The following is a 23998-nucleotide window of genomic DNA, read 5'->3' on the forward strand; positions in this document are numbered from 1 at the left end:
GGTGGCTGTACAGATGCCAAAGTGGTTGTTATGTTCAGGGACAGGTACAGAGTTGTCGACTGAAATTCTGTTTAGTCTCCAGGAACTGGGACTTGTGTCACTTTCCTTGGTGTAAGGCAGCTTGGGACCTGCGGCGATTCTAGCCGCCACTGCGCGCTCCGCTGAACTGCCGCCCAGTCACTCCTCTCAGTTGCAGCTCGCCAATAGCTCCCAGAAAAATGCACCGCCGACACGAGGTCTCACGCAAGAGACTTTATTATTCGGACGACTAACACATCCCCTCCAGGGTGAAAAGAAAGGAAAAAAAGGTAGATGGCGTGTGTGCTTCTCCCAGATATTGGAATCTCCCGGGCTGGAAGGAACCAGTAGTGGAGGAGAACACTTGCAAGCTGACTGATGAACCAATAGCTAGCTAGCATGTTAGGACGTAATGTGGGAAGCAGGAAAATGGCGGCAGCCTAAGCCGGAAATTCCTGAAACATAGGAGGTGGGCAGAGCGCAGATTGACAAGTGGTTGGGAGGCAGAGTATGGGCTTTATATTACGCTTGGTACCTAAGTGCTGGAGAAACTGGAGGGCAGACTTCCTGAGTTCCCTGCTGTGATGTTCTCCTTGGCACCCCAGGAGAGGATTCGCAGCAAACTTGACTGGAGGCCCAGGCATGAACGTGGACTTTGCTAGCTGCCAAGTTCAGCTCTTCTTGAAAGTAACCGGTAAACTGAGGATTAATGTTCATTTAAAAAACATTTATACTAGCCAGGTGCGGTGGCTCATGCCTGTAATTCCAGCAGCTCAGGACTGCTGAGGCAGGAGGATCACCAGTTCAAAGCCAGCCTCAGCAACTTAGTGAGATACTGTCTCAAAGTATAAAAAGGGCTTAGTAGTTAAGCACCCCTGGGTTCAATCCCTGGTATCAAAAAAACCAAACTTAACCAAAACAAACAAAATCCCCCAAACAAACAACAACAAAATATTGATAGTGTATTTGTTTTTAGTGATTAGAGGCAAAAAATAGGGTAGACATCACAGAATTGGGGGATGCATTTGTCCTCCCAGAGTATGGGTGACATTGTTTCTTTAAGGACCACAAGCAAATGAGGAATAGGAGGGAGGAAAATGGAAATGAGAAATATTGAAAGGGAAAGAAAGATAAAAGAAAATGGAAAAGGTTATTCAAAATGAGTCAGAGAGGAGATGGAGCAGCCTTGAAGAGGGTTAGGGCTTGTAATGGTTTAGATGTGATTCCCCATAATCCACAAGTGAGACAGTGCAAGAAGGTCTGGAGGAGAGATTGAGCTATAGCCTGAACCCAATCAGTGAGTTAATCCCTGGTGGGATTGACCTAGTAGTAACTGGAGGCAGGTGGGGTGTGGCTGGAGGAGGTGGGCATTGGGGGTGTGGCCATGGGGTATATATTTGGTATCTGGAGAGTGGACTCTCTGCTTCCTGATCACCCTGTGCACTGTTTCCCTCTGCCACACTCTTCTGCCATGATGTCCAACCTCACCACAAGCCCTGAGGAATGGAGCCAGCTGTCTCTGAAACCATGAGCCCTCGAATAAACTTTTCCTCCTCTATAGTTGTTCTGGTTGGGTCTTTTTAGTCACAGCACCAGAAAAAGCTGATGAAACAGGGCCGTACGGGAGGGAGTTGGCAGGAGGAAAACACTCCGTCCTTGACCTTTTGAGCCATCTGGTCAGGCCAAGGGAATCAGTTATAACAGTTGTGGTGTAGACAAGAGCTCAAGGACTGCAGGCTTCCTGGGACCAGAGGATTGAGCTTCTTTTGGATTGGGGGTGGGGATAATCAGGTGGCCAATCAGAACAAGAGCAGGTTGGCAAGAAACCAATGGGAAGTGGGCATGGAAATGACTTCCTGCGCTATCCGTTGGCGGTGGTGTCCCCGGCAAACAGATGCAGGGCTTGCTTTGGGATTTTGAGAGCCTGCCTCCTGATCTCAGCTCTGAACCAGCTTGGGCTTGGAAGAGCATTACCTTTGGTCTTGGTAGTTTGGAGAAGAGCTGGATTTAGGATTATTGACATGTGGGATTTGAGGATGCCACAAACCTGAAGAGCCACTTGAGGACAGGTGACTGCCTTGGAGGTGCAGTGTTTCAAGTCTCCTTCTGGCTCACTCCCGGCTACACATTGTGACCTGTGTACCAAACAAGGGACCAAAGATAAGCTTTAAGTATGATTTGGGCTACTGTAGGGACCTCTCGGAGTTTGTAGGTCAAGGCTCACTGCGGGGACAGATAAACAGAGCCAGTCCTTTACACCACATGGGTTTGTGTCAGCTAAGTCCTACCCGAGGGCACCAGCTGAGGCGGGGCCTTGGGAGCAAAATCAGTCTGTTATCATGTGTGAGCCACGGGCCTGTCATCAGACCTCTCTGAGGAAGAGGCTCTGTCCCTAGTTCGGTGGCGGCACAGTGCGATCAGACGTCGCCCCCAGTCTCTTCCTTTGTTTCCACATTATTCACTTCCATCCTCACCCCCAGCCTTAATGGGAAGTCACTCAACTCTGACCTTGTTTCCTGTTTGCTATTTTGGATTTGGATGAGGCTGGGAGAGGCAAAGAGGTATTGGGGTTGGAGTAGAAAAATGGAATTCTCCAAGGGGTTTCACCCACGGAGAAGGAGGAGCACGCCTGCCCTGGCTGCTTACCGTGCGAAGGGCTCGGCCATCTCACGTTCGTGGAGAACCTGCCTGGAGTCACATACTGCGTGCAGATCCTTAGTGACAGCCAGTGTTCAGCCTGGGCCTTGAGCTCACCGGGGGGTGGGGAGGACGGAGGCATCACCCTCTGGTCACAACAGCAAGTGCCGGAATCAATAAGGCTCCTCTCCCACGCCCAGGTAGCAGTGAGAGGAAGAAAGGCCAATGCGCCAAATGTCCTCAGAGCAAGAGGTGAACGGGAGGAGTTAACGTGTGCCAGGACGGGAGAGCAGCGCCCGGTCTGAGCGTAGGGCAACCTCGGAGGAAGGAGTGGGGGTGAGTGGAGGCCTGGCTGCTCATGCTCCCCTTTTTACGCTTCATCACAGGCTAGTCTGCAGTGGTGGAAGTTCCACAAGGCGCATGCAGCTGTCAAGTTAGGGCTGGAGGCACAATGGTGCTGAATTCCTCCTTTTGGTCACCAAAAGAAGGTACCAAGCCTGACTTACTCTGCGGGAGGCCACCCGGGTTCCTCATCATGAAGGACCGTTTCATGATGCTTATATGTGGCACTATTGTTTTGGGAGGTAGGTTCCCCACCCCGGCCCACCCTGTGGTACTGAGGATGGAACCCCTGGCCTGGCACATGCCAGGTGAGCACAGTGCCGTTGAGCTTCACCCTGGCCCTGGGCGGTGGTTTGTGAGACTCCGCTTTCCTCTGTCCTCTGAGACTTTTCTCAGTGCAGAGAGTGAACTCAACCACACCGAAAGAAGAGGCCCACAAAACTTGTGAGCAAACGCTGTCAGGTTAGTGACATTCAGATTTCAGTAGCACCTACTGTGTTCCTTCATTCAGGGACACTGGCTGAGCGTGGCAGGCACTGCCTCACACAAGGAGAGGGAGACAGTCCTTAACCTCACGGAGCCCTCTCAGGGCAGGGGCAGGCGAGCAAATGATCACAGTGCGACATGGTCAGTATAGCCACAGAGGTGCTACCCGAGGTCTCTGGCACGGAGGAGAGGGCCTCACGCGAACAAAGCCCAGCAGTACAGTTCGCATAGCTGATGTCGTTGACCGTGCCCGCTTGATTACAGCACTCGATGTGATTTTTTTTTTTTCTCCACTCCTACCCAACTCCCCAGGAGGAAATTAGGAAAGGCCTCATGAATAAGGGACTTTAAACCCCAGTGAAGAATTTCACAGGCGAAGCAGATGGCCTTCAGGCAGATACAGTGACTCTCAGTGGCGCAAGTGCTTCATCTCGAATCACAATTCAACTCCCAATTAGAGAAAAGTTTGTAGACCACTACAAACAATTGAGAAAAATGAGAAAAATATCAGTTGCTCAAAAATGCAGTTAGAAGTCGGGCGTGGTGGTGCACACCTGTAATCCCAGTGGCTGAGGCAGGAGGATTGTGCTTTCAAAGATAGCCTCAGCAACTCAGTGAGATCCTGCCTCTAAATAAAATGCAAAATAGAGCTGGGGATGTGGCTCAGTGGTTGAGAGACCCCAAGTTCATTCCTGGTACTAAAAAAAAAAAAAAAAAATGCACTTAGAGAGGAAAAAAAGGCATTTTTTTTCCTTATCTGGTGAAGACAATTTTCTTTATGTTAGAGTCAGTTAAAAGTATTTCTGGCTTTTAGGAAAATTGTAGAACATACGTTGTGGTAGCTTAGCATGAGTAATGATTAATATGATGAATGATGTAGGAATTAAGGTTGGTTTGTTGTTATTTCCTCAGATCCATTGGTAAGACACCAATATGGTGTTCCTAATATGTCACTGGGTTGGCCGATGGTATGCTCCAAATTTACCTGTGAGAGATGCTGCAGTCTGTGTGTCTTATACATGATGGACAGCATCTGTAACAGCCATCAGCTATTCGTCCACAATGATGTAACACTCAGAAAGGGTGAAAACAAGTAACTAGAGTGAACTTTAAATCATTTCAAAACTATAAATTATTTTCTCTCTCAATGATTTTTTTTAAAAATTGACACTTTATGGGGTGTGGTACAATTTGATGCATATGTAATGATCAAATGAGGGTAATTAGCATTTTTAAACTGTAAAAGTTATGTTTAAATGGTATACTTGTTTTTTTTTTCTTTTAAGGGTTCTTGAGGATGTTTTTCAAGAATTCTGAAGTCATTGTCTTGGCAATTCTTTCTCTATCAGGATTTATTATAGGACAACTGGCTTATCATTTTATTGAGGTACTGTATGTATAATAAATGAGAGAATAAATGAAAGGACAAATATCAAATACAAGGTCCATTCCCTCCTCACCCATGATTTTTTAAAAATGTGAATAGCTATTCAAAAAACTTCACAACATTTGGCAAATTGAAAAAAAAAAAACATATAACCAAGGATGTATACTTAGGGAAACTCCAGATAAATCTGTAATTGCAAATTTCTGTGAAACCACAGGTACCTTGCAGTATTGCTGTCCCTGCTTAAAGTCAATTAAAATAAATATCTAATAGTCAAATAAAAAATACTTATCTGAGAGTCACCTAAAATTTTCTCAGTTATTACCCATGGTGGGTGCATCACTTTTAAAAAAAACAAAACAAAACTGGCTACCCTCCATAGGCAGTGTTCATATAGTCAAAAAAACCCCACACAATGCCCATGTATCTATTTCAACGGATCTATCTCTACACTCCTGTGTCTATCTGTCCCACTTGGACAGTTAGTTCAAGAAATCTACTATAGACTCTTGAGACTGACTGTGTAGATCATCTCTCACTAGTTGTGAGTGGAAATATTCTAAGGTCTGTATGAAAGGACATAGAACTGACCTAGTTTCTAATATTTGAGAATGGCAGCAAACTAACTTATCGTTTGCCTTTGTTCCTTTAGGTGTACCCAGTTGTCTACCCTCTCCTAATAACACCAAGTTTTTCACTTTATTCTTATTTTTTGCCTTTAATTGTATTTGTGGCTGCTTTGGATGTGGACTTTTATATAGTCAAGAACGTGTTCTGGCAGGTAAGAACACATTTTGAAACAAATAAGCAGTCTGTTCTTATTCATGTTGATCAAAAATATTGTTTTAATCACAGATTGGTCATTAATGAATTAATGAATTTTGCCTTTGAGTTGTTTTACCCTCTTCATTGTGTAGAACTGCTAATTAAAGAGAATTGAGGGAGAAGAATTAGTATTTGCTTAGTGACCCCCATGACAAGGCACTAGGTAGATGTCATCTCCATTTTGTACACAAGCAAACTGGTTCAGAAGTCATCACTGGCAGAATCTGCTTGGAAGAGTGAAGAAGCAGGAGTCTGATATCCTCGGGCGATTGTAGCAACAATCAAGAACCCATTGGAGAAGAATGGAGCGTGCATCTGCCGCTGCTTCCTTCTTCTTCCAACTTTTATTTCATCCAAGCCACCATCCTATTGGATGGTGCTGCCCATGCTTAGGGAGGGGCTCCACTTCAGTTAATTATCCCACATGCCAATCATTCCTAGACACACCCTCATTGACATACCAGAAGCCTCTTAATCATTGACATCTCTTAATCCAGTCAAGTTGACAATTAATCATTATATCCACTGTAGAGCTTTTTCTGTAGTCGGTCCTCTCAAACCCAGCCACGGCTCTGCCAATTAAGTTTATGTAATATTTTAAATACATCTTTGTCATTTCATCCATGTGCACAGCAGCTTCACTAGGAGTGGATTCCTTTTGAAGAAATCACTTTCTTTGCTTTTCTGTAAGTGGCAGGTCCTTTCCAGTCTCGGTTTCTTCTGATATTGTAGCAATGCGTCACATCTGCAAGCTCACCACTGCTAATTCCAGCTTTCTTGCTATTTCTACCACTTCTGTACTCTTGAACCCTTCAGTCATCCATGAGAGTTGGAATCAGCTTCTTCCAAATTCCTGATGGTTGACATTTGACCTTCTCCCACAAATCACAAATGTTCTTAATGGTGTCTAGATGAGGAATCCTTTCCAAAATGTCTCCACTTTATTCTGCCCTGAGCCATCAGAGTCAATTGCTATGGCAGCTATAGCTTTATGAAATGTATTTCTTAGATAATGAGACTTGAGGGTAGAAATTGTCCCTGGATCCATGGGCTGCAGAAGAGATGTTGTGAGAATAGACAGCATTAGTCTCAGTGTCGTCTCCATTAGGGCACCTGGGTGACCAGGTATATTGTCAATGAGTAATAATGTTTTGAGAGCCATCTTTTTTTCTGAGCAATAGGTCTCCATAATGGGCTTAAGATATTAAGTAAATCATGTTGTAAAGAGATGTGCTGTCATCGGGCTTTGTTGTTTTGTTTTAGAGCACAGAATTGATTTAGTATAATTCTTAAGGGGATGAGGATTCTCAGAATGGTCAAGGTGCCTTGGCTTTCTCTGCAAGTCACCAGCTGCATTAGGAAAGTCAGCCTGTCCTTTAAAGATTTGAATCTAGGCATAGACTGCTGTTCTCTAGCTACGAAAGTCCTAAATGGCATCTTCTCCAATGGAAAGCTGTTTCACCTAACCTGAGAATATCTTGCTTGGCCAGGCCATCCTCAGTAATGACCTTGGCCAGGTCTCCTGGGTAACCAGCTGCAGCTTCTGCACCAGCCTTGGGGCTTCACCAGCAGCAGCAGTTAGGAAGAGGGCTCCTTTCCTTAAATCTCATGAACCACCAACTCTGTGGTCGTCAAAGTTCCCTCTTCCTCACCTCTCACAGCCTTGCTCTGGATTGGGCTTTGGCTAAAAGGAACGCTGTGCTGCTGGATCTATACAGACCACCAACACGATCTCCTTGTCAGGAAGAGGCTGCCTGCCTCCTTGTCCTTCACAGTTCAATGCAGCAGGGCTTTTTACCTCCTCCAAGAACATTTCCTCGGCATTCTCGATTTGACCATTTTGCACTAAGAGGCCCAGGTTCCAGCTATCTTGGCCTTTCACAGGCCTTCTTCACAAAGCCACATCATTTTCTAGCCTTTGGTTTAAAGTGAGAAGAGATGTGTGAGGTCCTAATTTCAGTATTGTCCCATTGGAGGGAATAAGAAGGCCCAGGGACGAGAGATAGGGGGATGGCTGGCCAGAGGAAGAGCCGGAACATACACGTGGCTTAATGATTAAGTTTGCTGTCTTGTTTGGACAGGGTTTGTAGCAGTCCCAAACAATTACAATAGTAATATCAAAGTTCACCATTTTTAGATAACCATAACAGACCAGTAGTAATGAAAAACTTTGAAATGTTTTGAGAATTACCAAAATGTGACACAGAGACATAAGGTGAGCACCACATGGTATTGGAAAAATAGACTTGCTCAATGCAGGGTTGCTAGGGACCTTCAGTTGGTGACAACAACAAAGCACCAGCATCTGTGAAGCACAATCAAGGTACACCTGCAGTTTCCTCAAATGCAGCTTCCCGTTTACCACTGTCAGCACTGTTTAATCTACTGGTTAATCTTAGTGATGTTTTCAGTCCTTATGCTTTTCTTTATTTTCTGATACATGCAGTTAAAATCACAAACTCCCTTTAAGAATGACTTTAACCACATCCCTCCAGTTCTGATGTTTTATTTTCTTCATGATTCAGCAAAAATATTTTAAAACTTTAGAGAAATGGAAAATTGCTAAAATGTACAACTTGCCAAGCTTACTCAAGAATTTCAAAGACCTTGATAGCCCCGTAACCATTAGAGTTGAAATAGTAGATGTGACTCTCTGTAAAGGAAAATATGAGACCCAGACTATTTTAAATGCAAGATCTGGCACCCAGTATAAAAGATAACTCCAATCTTATGTTATATTTTAAAGCCTGGCTAGTCTGAACACCAAAATCAGAGAAGAATGATAAGAGAAACTTCATGGGCCAATCTCACACAAACTTAGTTAGAAAAATTCTACACTATTTTTTTTTTTTTTTTTTTTGATTCTTCGGCTAAAACAGCAGAGGGATGATTTATTGTACACACATTACACTGGCTACAATTGAGAAATGAATTAGTCCTGAATGCCAAGGTCCCGGGTTAAGGACCAGCAGGAGCTGTTATGAGCAAGGTGGGTCTTCTCTCAGTGGTGGTCTTGGCAATGGGATGGCGATGCAGGTTCTAAATCTGGACAGTAGCAGGCAGTCCAACAACTAGTACAACGTCCCCGGCCTCTGGCATTCCTGACTTCTACTCCCTTGGCCTCTACGGTGCACAAGCTAGTTTACTTGAACCTCTGCCTCATCTTTCTTCTTTTGCCCCTCAGCCTGCACATTTGCCTCTTCCTCCACTTGGCTCTCATGGTGCAGAGTTTTCCAGAAAGATGGCTCAAAGGCTGAGAGAGCCTACACTATTTTTTTTGGCACAATAATAAAAGCATGTTCAAAGGTGGGGATGAGGCTCAGTGTTTGCCTGGCATACTAGCGACTCTGGGTTCAGACCCAGCACCGCAAACAAGAACAGCCACCAAACAATCAAACGGAATGATCATGTTGTGCTTATTTAAAACTCTAAGGTTAATTTAACATTTAAAAAACTCTCAAGGTAATTCATGTTCTCAAGAGATTTATGAACAAAAGTCATATGATATCACCATAAATATAAAGAGGACATTTGACAAAATTAGCATGCTTTATGATAAAAATAAGGAATAGAAAGCTTCCAAATATGTATAACTAATAACCTTGGAGAAACAATAAGGAATAAGACAATCCTGCCATAAATAGAAACCAAGAACCAAAGAAATCTTGAAAGTTGAAAATATGAGAGTCGACTAAACTAATTCAATGAAAGAGATTAAAGGGAGAGTTGCAGAAACTCACAGAAAATAAAAGACAGAGGCAGAAAACCAAAGGACTGAATAATGCAACTGAGGGAATAATTTTTTCCTGAGGGATAATTTTTGAAAATAAGTACTTTCTTTTTCTTGTGTTTACAGAAATAGAAAATTGCATAAATACATTTCTTCTCAAGCCCATGGTATCCTGCCCCTGCTGCAGAGCTTCAGGTTTAACAATGAGTAGAGAGTAGAGAGGAGGGGAGAGGAGATTGGTTAGTTGGTGCAGAAGCACACTTAGATGGGACGGTTAAGTTCCAGCACAGTAGGATGACTTTAATTAACACTAATTTATTATCTATTTCAAAAAAGAAGAGTACGGAGGAATTTGTGTGTTCCTAATATAAAAAAATAATGAATTGAGGGTTGGATGTGCTGATTACCTGGATCTGATCATCATACAATGTATGATGTATCCTATTAATATGTACAATTATTATGTGTCAACCAAAAATAGCAAAATGAGAAAAATATGTGTGTAAAAGCCAAGATTTGATTCTTAGGACATAAATAAATGCAGTCACACCATCTTTGGATGTTAAATCTAATATGTTATGAATCGGTTCACAGGTTTTGTTAACTGGATTGATTAGCTTTTCGGCGTCATTCATCATAATTGGATATGTGATTCTGAAGTTCAATGGAGAGTCATGGAATTTTCAGTCTTGCTTACTCTTGAGCATCACTCTCAGCATTACAGATCCTCTTCATTCTGTGAGCTCACTAAAAACTCTTGGTATGTTAGATTTATTTCTTTTTCTTACCCTTAGAGATATGAGTATACTTCATTTTCTCGATTATATTTTCTCTGCATAAATTGTGCATCCAGCAGAGCAGGAATCTGTGCTCTTATCTTTGAGGGCAGAGCAGGAATCTGTGCTCTTATCCTGAAGGGCAGAGCAATGAAGGACTTGAAGGAGGCAGTGCAGATAAGGCTGTTCCCTGAGGATCCCAGATAAGCAGTATCAGGTGTAACCTCCAAGAAGGCTTCACGATGGAGAGGTAACCTTCCTAGGAGGTGGCAAAAATTGGCATTATTGTTCTACGCCACTGAATTCTCAGCCACAAGGTAAAGATTTTACATTGGCGAATTTGTTTACCAATTCAGAGAGAATATACCACTTTCCCAAGGCCTTGCTACCTTTCATTAGAACTGGTTCCCTTTTGAAAAAGCCAAGATTGGGCAGTTGAAGAGGAGAGGTAGAGATTTAGTTTGGCGCTTCAGTGTGCTTATTTCCAAAAGGGTCTGAGCTCTTGTATTATTTCTCATATTACTTGGTGAGGTCAAAGGTGAATTCACCCTGAAATATCCTCCTATTGCCATGTTTTATTAACACAGCAGTAAAAACATGAAATAGTTAGAGGCAATGACTTCTGGTTTTGACTCAGAAATGTTTTCCTAACTAACTTCAAAGCACTGGTTGTATTTAGAGGAAACAGATTACCTATGACTGGAGGGGGAAACCCCCAGTTTCCCAGCAGGTGATGTTCCCATTTGACCTGGGAAAGCAGAGGAGGGTTTTAGACACTCTTGGTGGAGAGGTTCTAAACTGCTACAAGATAGTTTTATTTCTTTGAGTTGGATCCTGTGCTCTTTTTTGTCTTTGTATGCCTAAGTACAGTTTTTCCCTGTCCTTTATTTTTATTCAGCTATTTGCATCTGCTACTTGTTTTATTACCTCATTCTCTCTCTGCTTCCATTTGTGCAGTCTCTTGACTATAAATGGTTAATATACTGTAAATGCTATTGAATGTGGCTTCCGTATTTGATTTTTTTTCCCCCAAAAAAGAAGCACAGTAGAAAGTCTTCTGTTGCTTTCAAACAAAATCAGTGAAGGTTTTTGGCTGGATTTTTTTTTTTTCTGACTGGCTCTTACTTTCTTGATGCACTAATCCTTAGATGATATATGAGTTCTGTATTCAGCAGCATTTTTCTCAGTAAGATCCATTTGACTCATTTTTATGGAGAAAATCACTCTCACTTATTTTTGGTATCAGCAGGGTTATCACATAGTTCTTTCATGCCCAATTAAATAAACTGTTCAGTTTGCTTCTATCTAATTGTCATAATACATTCATTTTGGAGGAAAACCTTTTTTTCTTTTTTGCTCTATGCCTAAAATTATCATAATACATAAAACTGCAATTTCTACAAAGTTAATGTGCTTCATTAGGTGAGGTACCCTCTGCACTGTGAAATGTATGACTGAAACCCAGGGGGACTGGCCCCCTGGAAAAAGGGGTGGGTGTTCCTATGCAGATTGACAGGCGCTGATTCATCCATCACCTGTTTTAAAAGAGGGCACAGGAATTAAATATATTTATTTTAAAACAAATCTGAAAGAGGATCTTAAGGGTACAAAATACAAAGTTTTATCACAATTTCAATTGAGTCAAAGTCAAATGCTTAGAAAAGGATTCTGAAGTTAAAATAGCTGTATATGGGTTGTGGACTCAGATGGGTGTTGTTTTATTCTTTCCCTTTTCTAATTTTTGCAATATGCCAATATGTTAATTCCATAATAAACCATTAAAGACAGTGAAGAGTAATTACTATTGTGTTTTACTGTTAAAAACAACTGTAAATTAAACATGCAACTTCATTTGCCAAACCTCTACTCACCCCTCATTCCAACTCACTGAATCTGAGAGAAGAATTAAAGGATTTCCTCACTGGATAAATCCCTGTGCAGACTCCAGACCTGTGGAAGCAGTGGTTTTGTGCCTTGGTCACAGAGAGGGTGGCTCAGCTTGCCTTCTTTGTCAGCAGGAAGAGTAGAAACAGCTAGCCGAACATTATTCGGCAATCAGACCCAAGTGACCCTGACATTCACCCTGTCATTCAGGAGACATTAGCAGTTAGATAGCTTTTGAATATTCTGGTGTTTTACATCCAGATGGAACATGGGAAAGCAGAGATTTCCTTTCTTTTAAACTAGATATAATATCCTTAGAAATAATAATAATAACACAATGACCCTTCTACATTTACTCAATTACACTTCAAAACCTCAAAGGAAAAAAATTAGAATGTTAATTAGGTCTTGTTTTGATAAAAAAAAAATAATAATGTCACCTAGTGTGACCAGCTCAGGTCTTCATACAAGGGATTGTATTAAACAGCTGCTTTTCAACTATATACCGTTGTGCTCTTCTTTTTCTATCAACTTGTCCTTGCGTTAGGCTGCATACTGTGCCACCCTGGGTCACTTGTCCTTAAGTTTGAGGCTTATGCTCTTAAGTAAGAGGAGTCCCGGGCTGGCACACAGTTCCCTAAACCACCAGAGACGTGAGGGCCCTCTGTTTTTATACCCATGGCTCAGGTAGAATTTACCTTCCTGTTTGAAGCAACGAGAAAAGTGGACAACATGTATGAAAAAGATAGTTCTCAGATATTGGACTCTGGACAATGTAGGACAGGGATTCCTGAGCGGGGGAGAAAAAGGGAAGGAGATGTACTCTTAATGGCGCCCGCCTCAGTTTATCACCTGGCAAGAGTTTTCAGGTCTCTGTGGGAGGAAGACTCACTTAGTCGGAGACTGGCGGTTTCTATAAGCTGAGCAGTTCTGGGGCTGGGAGGGCAGGAGTCCAAGGCAGCTCGAGTTCACACAGTTGAGAGCTGCCTTGAAGGAGGGCAGCCGAGAGCTGTAGGGCTCCCCTTGAGTCTTTGGGTAGGCAACAGGCAAGCACCAACACTGCGGGGAGAGAAGGGAATAACTCCCGTCAGGATTCCTACATGATGGAAGAACCCTCATGATTCATGGGTCATCGGCGAGAGGACAGAGAAGGTTGTTACCTCGTAGTGGGGACAATTGGTCTTAGACTAAAGGATGCTCTGGTGCTACCTAACAAAACTTAAAAGCAAGGGCTCAAAATTGTTTCCAAGTAACTTAATTATATTCTGGAACGAAGTTCAGGAAAAATTATCGGAATACAGAAATATACAGTACCTAATAATAGAAAATGTACAAGTCTAAAATCTAGTAAGAAATTACCCAGCATGCAAAAAATCGGGAGGAAGTACAAGAAGACCCAGGATACAGAGGATGGAGTTAGTACAGAACAGCATTAGAACAGTTATCCTAAGCTGGACATGTGGTTGCTCTCCTGTCCCAGCTAACTGGAACTCCTAGGCAGGAGGATCACCTGAGCCCAGGGTTTCAAAGCCAACTTGGTAAGCAGAGCAAGGACCTGTCTCTCAAAAAAAAAAAAAAAAAGTTATTACAGACATAATCCATGTATTCAAAAATAAAGTGAGTATAGTATAGAACCCACTCATACCAGATTATAAGAGCCAATTGTTAAATAATCATGAATTTTTAAGCACATTATTAAACCATTGGTAGCTTGGAATTGGCTGTGTTGGAAGTGTTTATTCACAGAATTGGCAAGCACTGCCAATTGGGCCTTTATAAATTTGGATAGCTGGTTTATTAGCATACCAGTGGATATGGTATACATAAAAGAGACCTAAATCAAGCTTCTAGAGATGAAAACCATATTGTAGATAGTCGATTAGACACTGAAGAAGACAGGATTAGTGAACTTGAGGACAAAGCAATAGAAACTACTCAAAATGAAGCTCAGAGAGAAAAAGACTGGAAAAAAGAACTGAGTATTAGTGGATGTGGGACAACTACCAGTGACCTAGTATATGTGTCTCAAAAGAGGGGAGAGAGATAAAGGGAGAAACAAAAATATTTGAATAAATGATGAATAAAAAAATTCTAAGTTGATGAAAACTAAAGTCATAAATTGAATAGTTTCAACAAATCCCAAGTCCAAGAAACACACACACACCCACACACACACACAATACCACACCAAGGCACATTAAAAAAAAAAAAAATCCCTTAAAGCCAGTGATAAAGGGAAAAAGTTTAAAGCAGCCAGAGAAAAAGATAATTACATACAGAAGAACAATTGTAAGAAAGATAACAACAACCTCTCCAGAATCAAAGCAAACCCAAGGGTGGTGCACAACCTTTTTAGAGTACCAAAACAACACTGCCAGGTTAAAACTCTACATTTGGCGACACCTCACAGTGAGGGCAAAATACTTCCTCAAATGTATGGTGGCTGAAGGAATCTCTGGGCAGCAGCTCTGCACCCTGAAAGTGTTACAGGAAGTCCTTCAGGCAGAAAGGAAATGGTAAAAGATGGCCATGTGGTTTGGAATTTTCTATTCAAGCCCCTGGCAACCTCTAATCCATTTCTGATGTGTATCTATCTGTCTGCTCTGGACGATTCATATAAATCAGACCATACAATCCAGTCATCCATCCCTATCCATCAAGGACAGTTTCCAAAACCTTCAGTGGACTCCTGAAACCATGCACAATACTGAAACCTATAAATGCGTTGCTTTCTTGCCTCAAACAGAAATGTCTACGACAGAGTTTACTTTGTAAATTTATAAATTAGGTACGAGATTAATAATAACTAATAATGACTAGAAAAATTGTAACAATATAGATTTCAAATATAGGAATTATTTATTTCTGGAATTTTCCACTTAATATTTTTGGGCCATAATTGCCCTCGGGTGAGTAAAGCAAAGCCACAGTGGCTGGCACTGCTGTGGGAGGCCCTGCGTCCGGCTTCCTTCGCTCGGCTCGAGGCGGCAGGCTTCCTCCCTGTTGTTGCACCTGTACCCCACTGCTTTCCCTGGAGATTCCACATGCGTCCCCTGCCCATCAGCCGAGGAACTCTGAACAGATTCTCTTTTCCGGCTACAATGAATAACGCTGTTATAAGTGTTCACACACACATCTTCGTGTGCGTGTGCCTTTTTAAATTCTCTTGGGCATCCACCCTGGAGTGGAGTTGCTGAATCATACTGTGCACTCTGCAGTGACCTCCTTTTGGGGTCTGATCCGTATTCATTCAAGTGAAATGTGGTCCTAAGATCTGTCTCATCTTGGAGCTGGAGCATGGTCGAGGCAATGGCCGACAAAGGCGTGCTGTCCCCACGTTCCTCTGTCCCTGGAAATTTGGAAGCCTGAGAGACCCGTCTCAGGTGTGCTAGTTTTTCTGCTTCTGTTCCTTTTCTTTCTCTCTATCCTCGTCCTTCTCTTTGTTTCCTGTATAAGGACATCATTTTCATGTACCTCAGTGATTTATATTCTTCATTCCCTTTTCCAGGCCTTTCTAAAATGTATATTGACATGATTAGAGGAGAATCGCTGATCATTTGTAGCGTTGCCTGCATTTTTTTTGGAATTTTTCGGGTCAGTGTGGAGCAGCTTACCATGTTTACAGGTAAGAGCATTTTTTTTTCTGTCTGTACAACTTCTAAAATTATTCTTACTGAAATTAAAATGCATCCAATACGTCTTTACTGCTCTCCCTATCCTTTACTCTTGAACCAGTTAACATGATGCATGGGTTAACAAGAAAACAATGACCATTTATGTGTTTTCTTGGACAGTAAAGGGCAAAGAAATTGAAAAAATTATTTTATGTCCCTTGATATATACGCATGAGCGTGCGTGGGGTGGAGGGTGCGGCTCAGTGGTAGAGTACTTGCCTCACATGTGCAAGGCCCTGGGCTTGATTTCCAGCACTGTGTTTGCATGTGCACATGCACATACACACACACACAAGTGTGCACACATACACAATTGCATCATTTGGTGCAGATTTGCTTCTTTCCTGGATCAATCTGCATCTCACTGAGTGGATGTTAAGCACTAGCTTGGTCCTGGATTTGGGCTGGAGGGTAAAAGCAAAGTAGTTCAGTGGTTCCAGGGAGTCAGGTGATAGAGGTGACAGTAGCCAGATTTGTGTGGCTCATGATCACCGAGGAGTGGAGCATGCTACCTTGCTAGTTTCTGGATGTGGTGCTAGTAAAGAAGAAAGGGGTGAAAGGAAGCATGAAGAAGGGGAAAAGGGTGTCCTCCTCATCTGTGTTTGTGATTGCTGCAAGCGAAGGCAGTTCTCAATGGTGGTGGGCAGCAGTGCTGTCCCCATGAAGGCACTGCAGGCATTGGCGGAGGGCCATTGTTATGGTTTAGGACTTTGTCCAGGACCACCTGACACTCACCCACTCACTGCCACTAGTGCTCCAGTTATTGTGACAATGAAAATTTCACCTCCCCATTTCTCAAAAGTTCCCTGGGCTGGGAGCAGGGTCTCAAACCGGCTGCAGTTTGGCAGGACCCTGGGTGTGGTTCGTTTGGCCCTGACATAGTTTTTTAAAAATTGGAATCGGATGTCTCTTTTTTCCTCCGATGCTGGGAACGGATCTAGGCCCTCCCACCACTAGGCGAGAGCTCCAGCGCCAAGATGCAGCCCCAGCCCTGGCTGTCTTTTGTTCAGAGATTCGCACTGTCCGGGTTTTTCACAGTTACGCTCTCGGCCTGACCCTGAGGACACGTGAGTCTTCTGTCCCTGGGTGAGTGAACCCGCGCTGCAGACTGTACAGGAAGGACACCCCCACAGGGCCTCTTTTGTTGACTTTCCTGGGACACTCCCTCCTGCCGAAGAACACGATTCCCACGGGAAGTCTCGAGAGCAAATCAAAGCGCCACCAAAAAAAGACACCAGTTACACACAGCTCAGCATGTTCTTCTTTTTACTTTAGAGTTACATATCGTCGTGGGACTCAGCCTGGACATTTTTGGAAGCATCATATGTGGCTACTGGTGTGCAAGAGTCATTCAGTTCATACTGACCGACATTTTTAGCAACACACTGACCAATGTCATCCTCTGCTTTTCAATGGTGTATATGACGTTCTACATTGGTAAGGCAAAAATAAGTGCCAAAATCACTTCCACGCTCCTTTTCTTCCTTCACGTCTGATGTTTAATATATACTATTTGAAGGCTTTTTGAGCTGGGGCTGTTGGTTTTTTGGGTATTCAAACCTTCTTCATGGTTGGTGTTTTGTGCCTCAGACTAGATTTACACGTTTGTTGGGAGCCCAGGGAATTACATTGTCGTTGGGGAGGCAAAGCAGAGCAGGCTTCCGGGGGACCGTGGCCAGGGCGGCCCCGAGATGGGCCTGCAGCCCAGCACGGGCAGCGCTCGGCAGAGATCGCCAAGCTTGCCTTTGCCTACTCAGCACCCTCAGCGACTGTCTGGAATGGGCAAACCCGGCCAGATCTGCTCGGTTTTGGACCACCTGCTCACTGAGAATTGTTTTTACACTGTAGGGTGGTTTAAAGAAAGAAAAAGATGTTATGGCACGTGAAGATTCTGTGAAGTTCAAATCTCAGTCTCTAGCCAAAGTTTTATTGGACATTCACTTGTTTGCTTATTACCTGTGACTGCGGTCACATCATGGTGACTGAGTCGAGTTGTTGTAACAGGTGTCCAAGTGGCCCCCAAAGACTAGACGTTTACTATGTGGCCCTTTACGGAAAAAGTTTGCTAGCTTCCAATCTACCAGGCCAATCCTCTGAAGCAGTTTTCTAAGGAAAAAAATGCCACTCTCAAATTTCCCACCAATTCATCACCCAAGATGAAGTACCTCAGTGTGTAGATTTAAATGCATTTAATTTTATTTAATTTTTTCTCTCCCCAGTGGAATACTTTGGAATGTCAGGCATTGTTGCTTTGGCCACTATAGGACTGAATTTAGATTCCTTAAGCTTTAAGCCCAGGATGGAGTTCATAATCACTAAGTAAGTTTCTTACTATGCACTTGGCAGAGATATCACAGAAGTTCCATGCTTAACTAACTAACCTCCCTGTAGTTCTGAATCAACTGGTGTCACAGGTGGGTGCCACCACACCCGGCAACAAAGTGCTTTAAAATGTTGTCTGTAGCAGTGATGAAAGCCACCGTCACTCAGCTGAGGAAGACGGGTACAAGACAGAGGAGTTGACATAAAAGGAACATAGTTTCTAAAGGCATTGCTTAAAACGCCATTCTTTCCCTTCACTCTAGGTTCTTGATCATGTTCTCGACCATTTACCACCACCTGATCTACACCTTCTTCGGCATCGTGGTGGGGTGTGGAGAAATCAAGTATCTTAGATTCGGCACCGTAGTTTTTGTTTTCATCTTATTTGTGACAATGAATTTCGTCAGGTAATACTCATATTTTAAAGCTTGTTTCACTGAACTTAGATTCTTCTTTTAATTTGTTTTTGAGTTCTACATGACAGTAGAATGTATTTTGACGTGTTATACACACATGGAGTGTAACTTTCCGTTCTTTCGGTTGTATGTAATGTGGAGTTACACGGGCCCGGTATTCATATAGGAAAGTGATGTCTGATTCATTCCACTGTCTTTCCTATTTCCATCCCCACTCCCTTCCCTCCATTCCCCTTTGTCTAATCCAATGAACTTCTATTCTTCCCTCTCCCCCACACCCTTTTTGTGTGTAAGCATCTGCATATCAGAGAGAATATTCAGCCTTTGGTTTTTTGGGATTGGCTTATTTCACTTAGCATCATATCCTCCAGTTTCATCCATTTACTGGCAAGTGCCATAATTTCATTCTTCCTTATGGCTGAGTTACATTCCATTGTGTATATGTACCACATTTTCTTTATATATCATCTGTTGAAGGGCACCTCGGTTGGTTCCATAGCCTAGCTATTGAGAATTGAGCTGCTACATACATTGATGTGACTATGTTATTGTGTTATTCTGATTTTAAGTCCTTTGGGTAGAGACTGAGGAGTGGGATAACTGGGTCAAATGGTGGTTCCATTTTAAGTTTTCTGGGGAATCTCCATACTGGTTTCCATAGTGCTCGCACCAATTTGCAGTCCCATCATGAGCTTAATTCTCAAGCCAGAGTTAGAATTGGGAAGCAGTGGAATATAGAAAAATCCAGTTGTGGTTGTGAAGTGAGGAAGCCTGCTTTGTTGCTGAGGCCACACGCGGCCTGCTGGGCAACGTGGGGAGTGTTTCACTTGTGAACCGAGAGGGTCATCAGTAGCACCAGCCTCACCCCTAAGCTGGCCAGGCATGTAGATTCATGGGCCCATTTCAACTGGTTTTCCTGAGTTGAGGCTCTGGAGTGAGATCCAGGAATGGTTTTAACATGCCCTCAGGGTTCACGAGGTTCAAGTCTAAGCGCTGCTGGGCTAGATCAATGGTTCTTAACCTTGTGTCGACTTTCACCATGTTATTGTGATCCGTGGTTAGGGTGAAGTCATTGATCGCACACCTCCCATGTCCTACACGCCATTGGTACAAACAGAACCCATAAGATGGGCGTTTCTCACCAGAGCACAAATGCAGCCCAGAGAGCTCAAGATCTAGCCCAGCGTCATTTCACTTGTAGGACGTAGTCTGGGGTTGGGGTTTAAGTCTAGTTCGTGAGGCATGCTTCCAGAATGCCGCTGCCTGCTCACGATAGCTGTGTTTTCCATGAGAATCCACAGTAGTGTCATTTTCACACAAGACCATGGCCAAGAGAGCTTAGTTTGTAAGATGTTCCCCTGGATTCTTGCTTCTACGGCCTCCAAAAGCACTGCATGTGGACCAGGTTCTTCTCTCACATAGTCCTACACACCACCTCCACCCTCTGCCCCATCCATTTGGGGCTTGGTATTGGTGCCCTCCTGTTGGACCTATGTGGCTGTTCAATCAGTAGCTATCTAACATTATCTTTTCTCTGCTTTTATATTTGGACAACTTAAAAAAATTTTTTTAGTTAGTCATTGCTTTCTAGAATAATTTGTGTGTTTATGTTTATTTCTGGGTGCAAATCCCATCTCTCATTCTTGTTAGCTTGTCCCTATGCAACTTTGAGCAATCACTTGTTTAAGTTTCAGTGTACTTATCTGAAGCACTATATTTGTTGGCTTCTAAGTTGAAAGACAACTTATTTCTTAAGGCAAGTTTGCATAGCTCTGCAACCAGAGGCCTTACGGTAGAACTGGTTGAACCAGTATCCACCAACTTCAGACCATAGTGTTGGAAGGAGACGGGATCTGTATGCCACCCTGAGTTTGTGGGACTGGGGAGGAGAAAGGGAGAGAGAAGATATGAGCAGACAAACCCTAACTGTAAGCAGAGGAACTGGCATGCCATTTCCCCAAAGCCTGGAGAATTCTTATAGGTCTAGAGTCAGGGACTCGAAAACCTTCCAAGTGGGTAAGCTTTCTGGGGCAACATGAGGTGAAGACTGGAGTCTGGATGGAAAATCTGCTGATGATTGCTGTTGAAAATCCTTCCATTGCTTTGAAGCATAAGTTCTTTCTCATTCTGAGAAAATAAGGATAGCCTAATAATAATAATAACAATAACAACAATAGCAGCAACAGCAACTAACTTTACTGAGCATTTATTATGTGCCAGTCTTGGGACCAAACTCTTGGACTTGCAATACCTCATGTAATTTTCACCACCCTTGGACATGGTTTGATTATTATACTCACTCTTCATCTGAACTACAGTGCTGATATTCTCTTGGTACATATCCCCTTGGGATCCTATAGAGAAATGACCCAGAGAGCAGGAAGACACAAGTTGAAATGATTTGTGTGACATTTAGTGGATGATTCTATGGAAACTCAGGAAAATTTTGGTTGGATTAACCTTATTAATGTGCCTACAATATGTCTTCCCATTCTGGTTTCTGAATTCAGTCATTTTATGACCTTGCAGGGAATAGATGATCTTGTCAACACTCTTCGAAGAGGTTTCCATGCAGGCACTTACCACTAAAATGCAAATAGTACACAATAGTGTTAATGATAAATCACTGTTTATGTATGGAACTCCACACATTATTTTTCAAGACTTGAGTATTATGCAGAAAATTTAGATTTGTTTAGTCCTAGAAAGTTTGAATGACTTACCAATAAACTGCATCATCTCTTTCTTGAAAAATTTAGACTTGAGTACATGGTTTCAATTGTAAGTAAGATTCATATGTCAGTTGCGATTTATTTGTTTTTCTGTCCGCAGGTTGCTTACTGTTATTTTACTGACCCCGATTTTGATGCATTCAAGTTATGAGTATAGTTGGCGATGGGGAATTGTTATCACGTGGTCTGGAATTAAAGGAGTTTTTAGCTTACTCTTGGCTCCGGATGTTTATAATCTGACTGAACAAAAAGTAGAGGCACCACAACTGGTAGGGAAAAAATAATCAGGTCTCATGATTACTCGTATTTATGCACTTTTTCTTATTTTGTAGCACTTACTATACTCAAATCATAAAGTTAACTGGTTTTGAATTAGATTTTTAAAATGCATCCTTTTAAGTGGAAGGGAACTCAGAGGAAAGTTCTTTCGTGTTGACATTGTGAGAGGGACCTGTGGTCATGTGTTTAGGACAGGGTTCCAGTCCTGACTCTCCCAGTCATGGTCTGGGTGACCTTGAGGGAAGTTCCCAGCATTGTGGAGCCTCAGATTTCCAGTTGAGGACGGAGATGAAGCTTAGTAAAACACCTGACTCTTTATAAATGCTCCATTTTTAAGCATACAAATGCTCTTTTTCAATAGATGTCAGGAAGCATGAAAAAAATAGTGCCCTTATGGAGAGCGTTCCAATCCCTACATCTGTCAGAATAAGACCTGAAGTGCTAGTTAAGTATACTAAGGGGAGAAAGATTTCAAACACTGTTGCATTTATGACCTAGTTATATTTAGGTCTTAGGGCTCGCTTAAAAATTCTGGCGGCAGACTCCATTATCTATGGTAAAGAACGATGCTTGGTTTCCCTCCTGCTCTTTCTCCACACCTTTCCCAGCAGGGCTAGCTGGCGGGTTTCGGAGCTGGTGGGTTTCTGGTGGCGCAGCATCTGTGGTCCTGGCGCTCAGGCAAGGCCCAGCGCCCCTGCCAGCCCTGTTAGGGTGCCTCAGCATCTGTGATGGTACTGCATGATTAGTTAGAGATGTCGTTAGAAACCTCCAGGACCAATATCCCCAGGCCTGAGCGAGAAAACCACCTGGATGACATGACCTCAAGGCCACCTTGTCCCTGTTGAGGAACCTGGAGGTAGATGTGCAGAGTTTCCCATTATTATCTGATTTCCACTCTAGGATTTTTTTTTTCTTTGCTATTTTGCTTCTGTCCCAGAGGCCCCAGCAGCACATCATTTTTCAAATATCTTCTTTCTCTGAGCAACTTTCAATGCTTTCATCTTGCATTTGGGAAAATCAAAGCAAAGAGAATGTCCTTCCGCACACAGCATGACAGGGAAGGAACTCAGGCACCCTAGCTCCCAAGAGGAAGTGCTTTCTTGATGGAATATCATATTCCTCACCATATTGTTCCTGAAGATTTATATACCTGGGCTTAATCTGGGAACCAGGTTGGAGTTCCAGTAAACCTGTGGTTTCGCAAAGACTTTGGGTCCTTCCCAACTCCAAAGGAAAATTATAATAATCAACACTTCAGCTCCTTCAGTTCTCTTAAACGCAATGAATTGGCTTAAAACCAAGTTGGCCAGACGTTAACTAACATTTGGGTATCATTTTATAGGGTTTCCTAATTCTGTCTGATGTTAAGAATTCCCTCTGCTCCTGTAGTCTTGATTCACAATCTGCAGGGAAGAGGAGTGGAAATCAGTACGTCCAACAGGCACATCTGGGGACTGTTATGGGTCAGGCTGGGAAACACCCTGGAGAGATTCACTCTGTTCTGCAGTGAAGGACACTGTGGCTCAGAGGGGCTACCTGGCCCCAAACCACATGGTGGATAAATGCCAAAGCCGGGATTAGATGTGCTGGTCCTTTTGTTTGTGCACGGTGCCTCTCCAGACCCCACCAGCTCCTGCCTGCCCTTCAGGGCCTCTTGAATTGCCATCGTAAATGCTGATTTCAGGTGTATGTCCCATCCTGCCTGGGTGGTGGGTGTCCCCCGCCCTCCATGTTCTGCAGTCATGTCTGTGAAGGCTGAAAGCTCTTCTCTCCGTGTCCTTTTCCCACACAGCCTATGGTTTTTCCTTTGTTCAGGTTGAAAATGAATTTCTGCCCTACTTCAAACAGTGTCCACAAAACTGGACTTTTGCCTCAGCTTATGTATCAGAGACAGTATTAAGGATTAAGATTAGAGATTAAAGTGGAATTTTGTTGGTGGTTGAATGAACAATGCTTGCCTTTTGAAAACTGATGTAATATGCTCATTCTAATCATTTGTATCCTTTGTTTTTAGTTTATTTTCTATGTACAAGTAATATCGTTACTGACAATGGCAATCAATTCATACATGATGACTTTCTCGGCGAGGACATTAGGTAAAGTGTGTGATAATCATTTACTAACTGGGGAGAAAAATGCAAACAAGTCATCGTTGGGGTAATGCTGACATTTCTTATGGTGCTCAAGGAACTGGCTTAGAAACCAGTTATTTCATTTACTCATTATGTAAAGATGGATGCTCTATTAATTGCAATATTGGTTCATCTAGTTTTGCAGAAGCCAAGAGAACAGAGGCTTAAATAGGACAGTGGAAGCTCCTTCCCCCTCCACTGTAAAATCCAAAAGAGTGGCTGGTTCTGCTGTACCAGGTGGACCAGGGGTCCAGGTTCCTCTGTTCCGTAGGGTGTTTCTCTAGTCTGCAGGGTGGAAAACTACACATTGCCACACACCTATTATTCAATAGGCGAAGGAAAGAGGGAAGAGGGAAAT

General features: G+C 43.0%; 1 protein-coding gene across 1 annotated transcript in view; it reads left to right on the forward strand.

The window, feature by feature from the left end:
• Positions 1-551: 551 nt before the first annotated feature.
• Positions 552-23998, forward strand: part of SLC9C2 (solute carrier family 9 member C2 (putative)) — a gene marked incomplete at its 3' end in the record, with an annotated part of 73678 nt that continues 50231 nt past the window's right edge. The window contains 11 exon segments of the mRNA XM_079107309.1: positions 552-712; positions 3042-3239; positions 4770-4870; positions 5523-5651; positions 10020-10185; positions 15594-15710; positions 17035-17196; positions 17979-18078; positions 18345-18488; positions 21330-21498; positions 23523-23604. Of these exon segments, the coding sequence (XP_078963435.1) occupies positions 3107-3239; positions 4770-4870; positions 5523-5651; positions 10020-10185; positions 15594-15710; positions 17035-17196; positions 17979-18078; positions 18345-18488; positions 21330-21498; positions 23523-23604 (1303 nt within the window). The 5' untranslated portion in view covers positions 552-712; positions 3042-3106.

Source organism: Sciurus vulgaris (genome assembly GCF_902686455.1).
Source record: "Sciurus vulgaris genome assembly, chromosome: 12".
Lineage (NCBI taxonomy): Eukaryota > Metazoa > Chordata > Mammalia > Rodentia > Sciuridae > Sciurus > Sciurus vulgaris.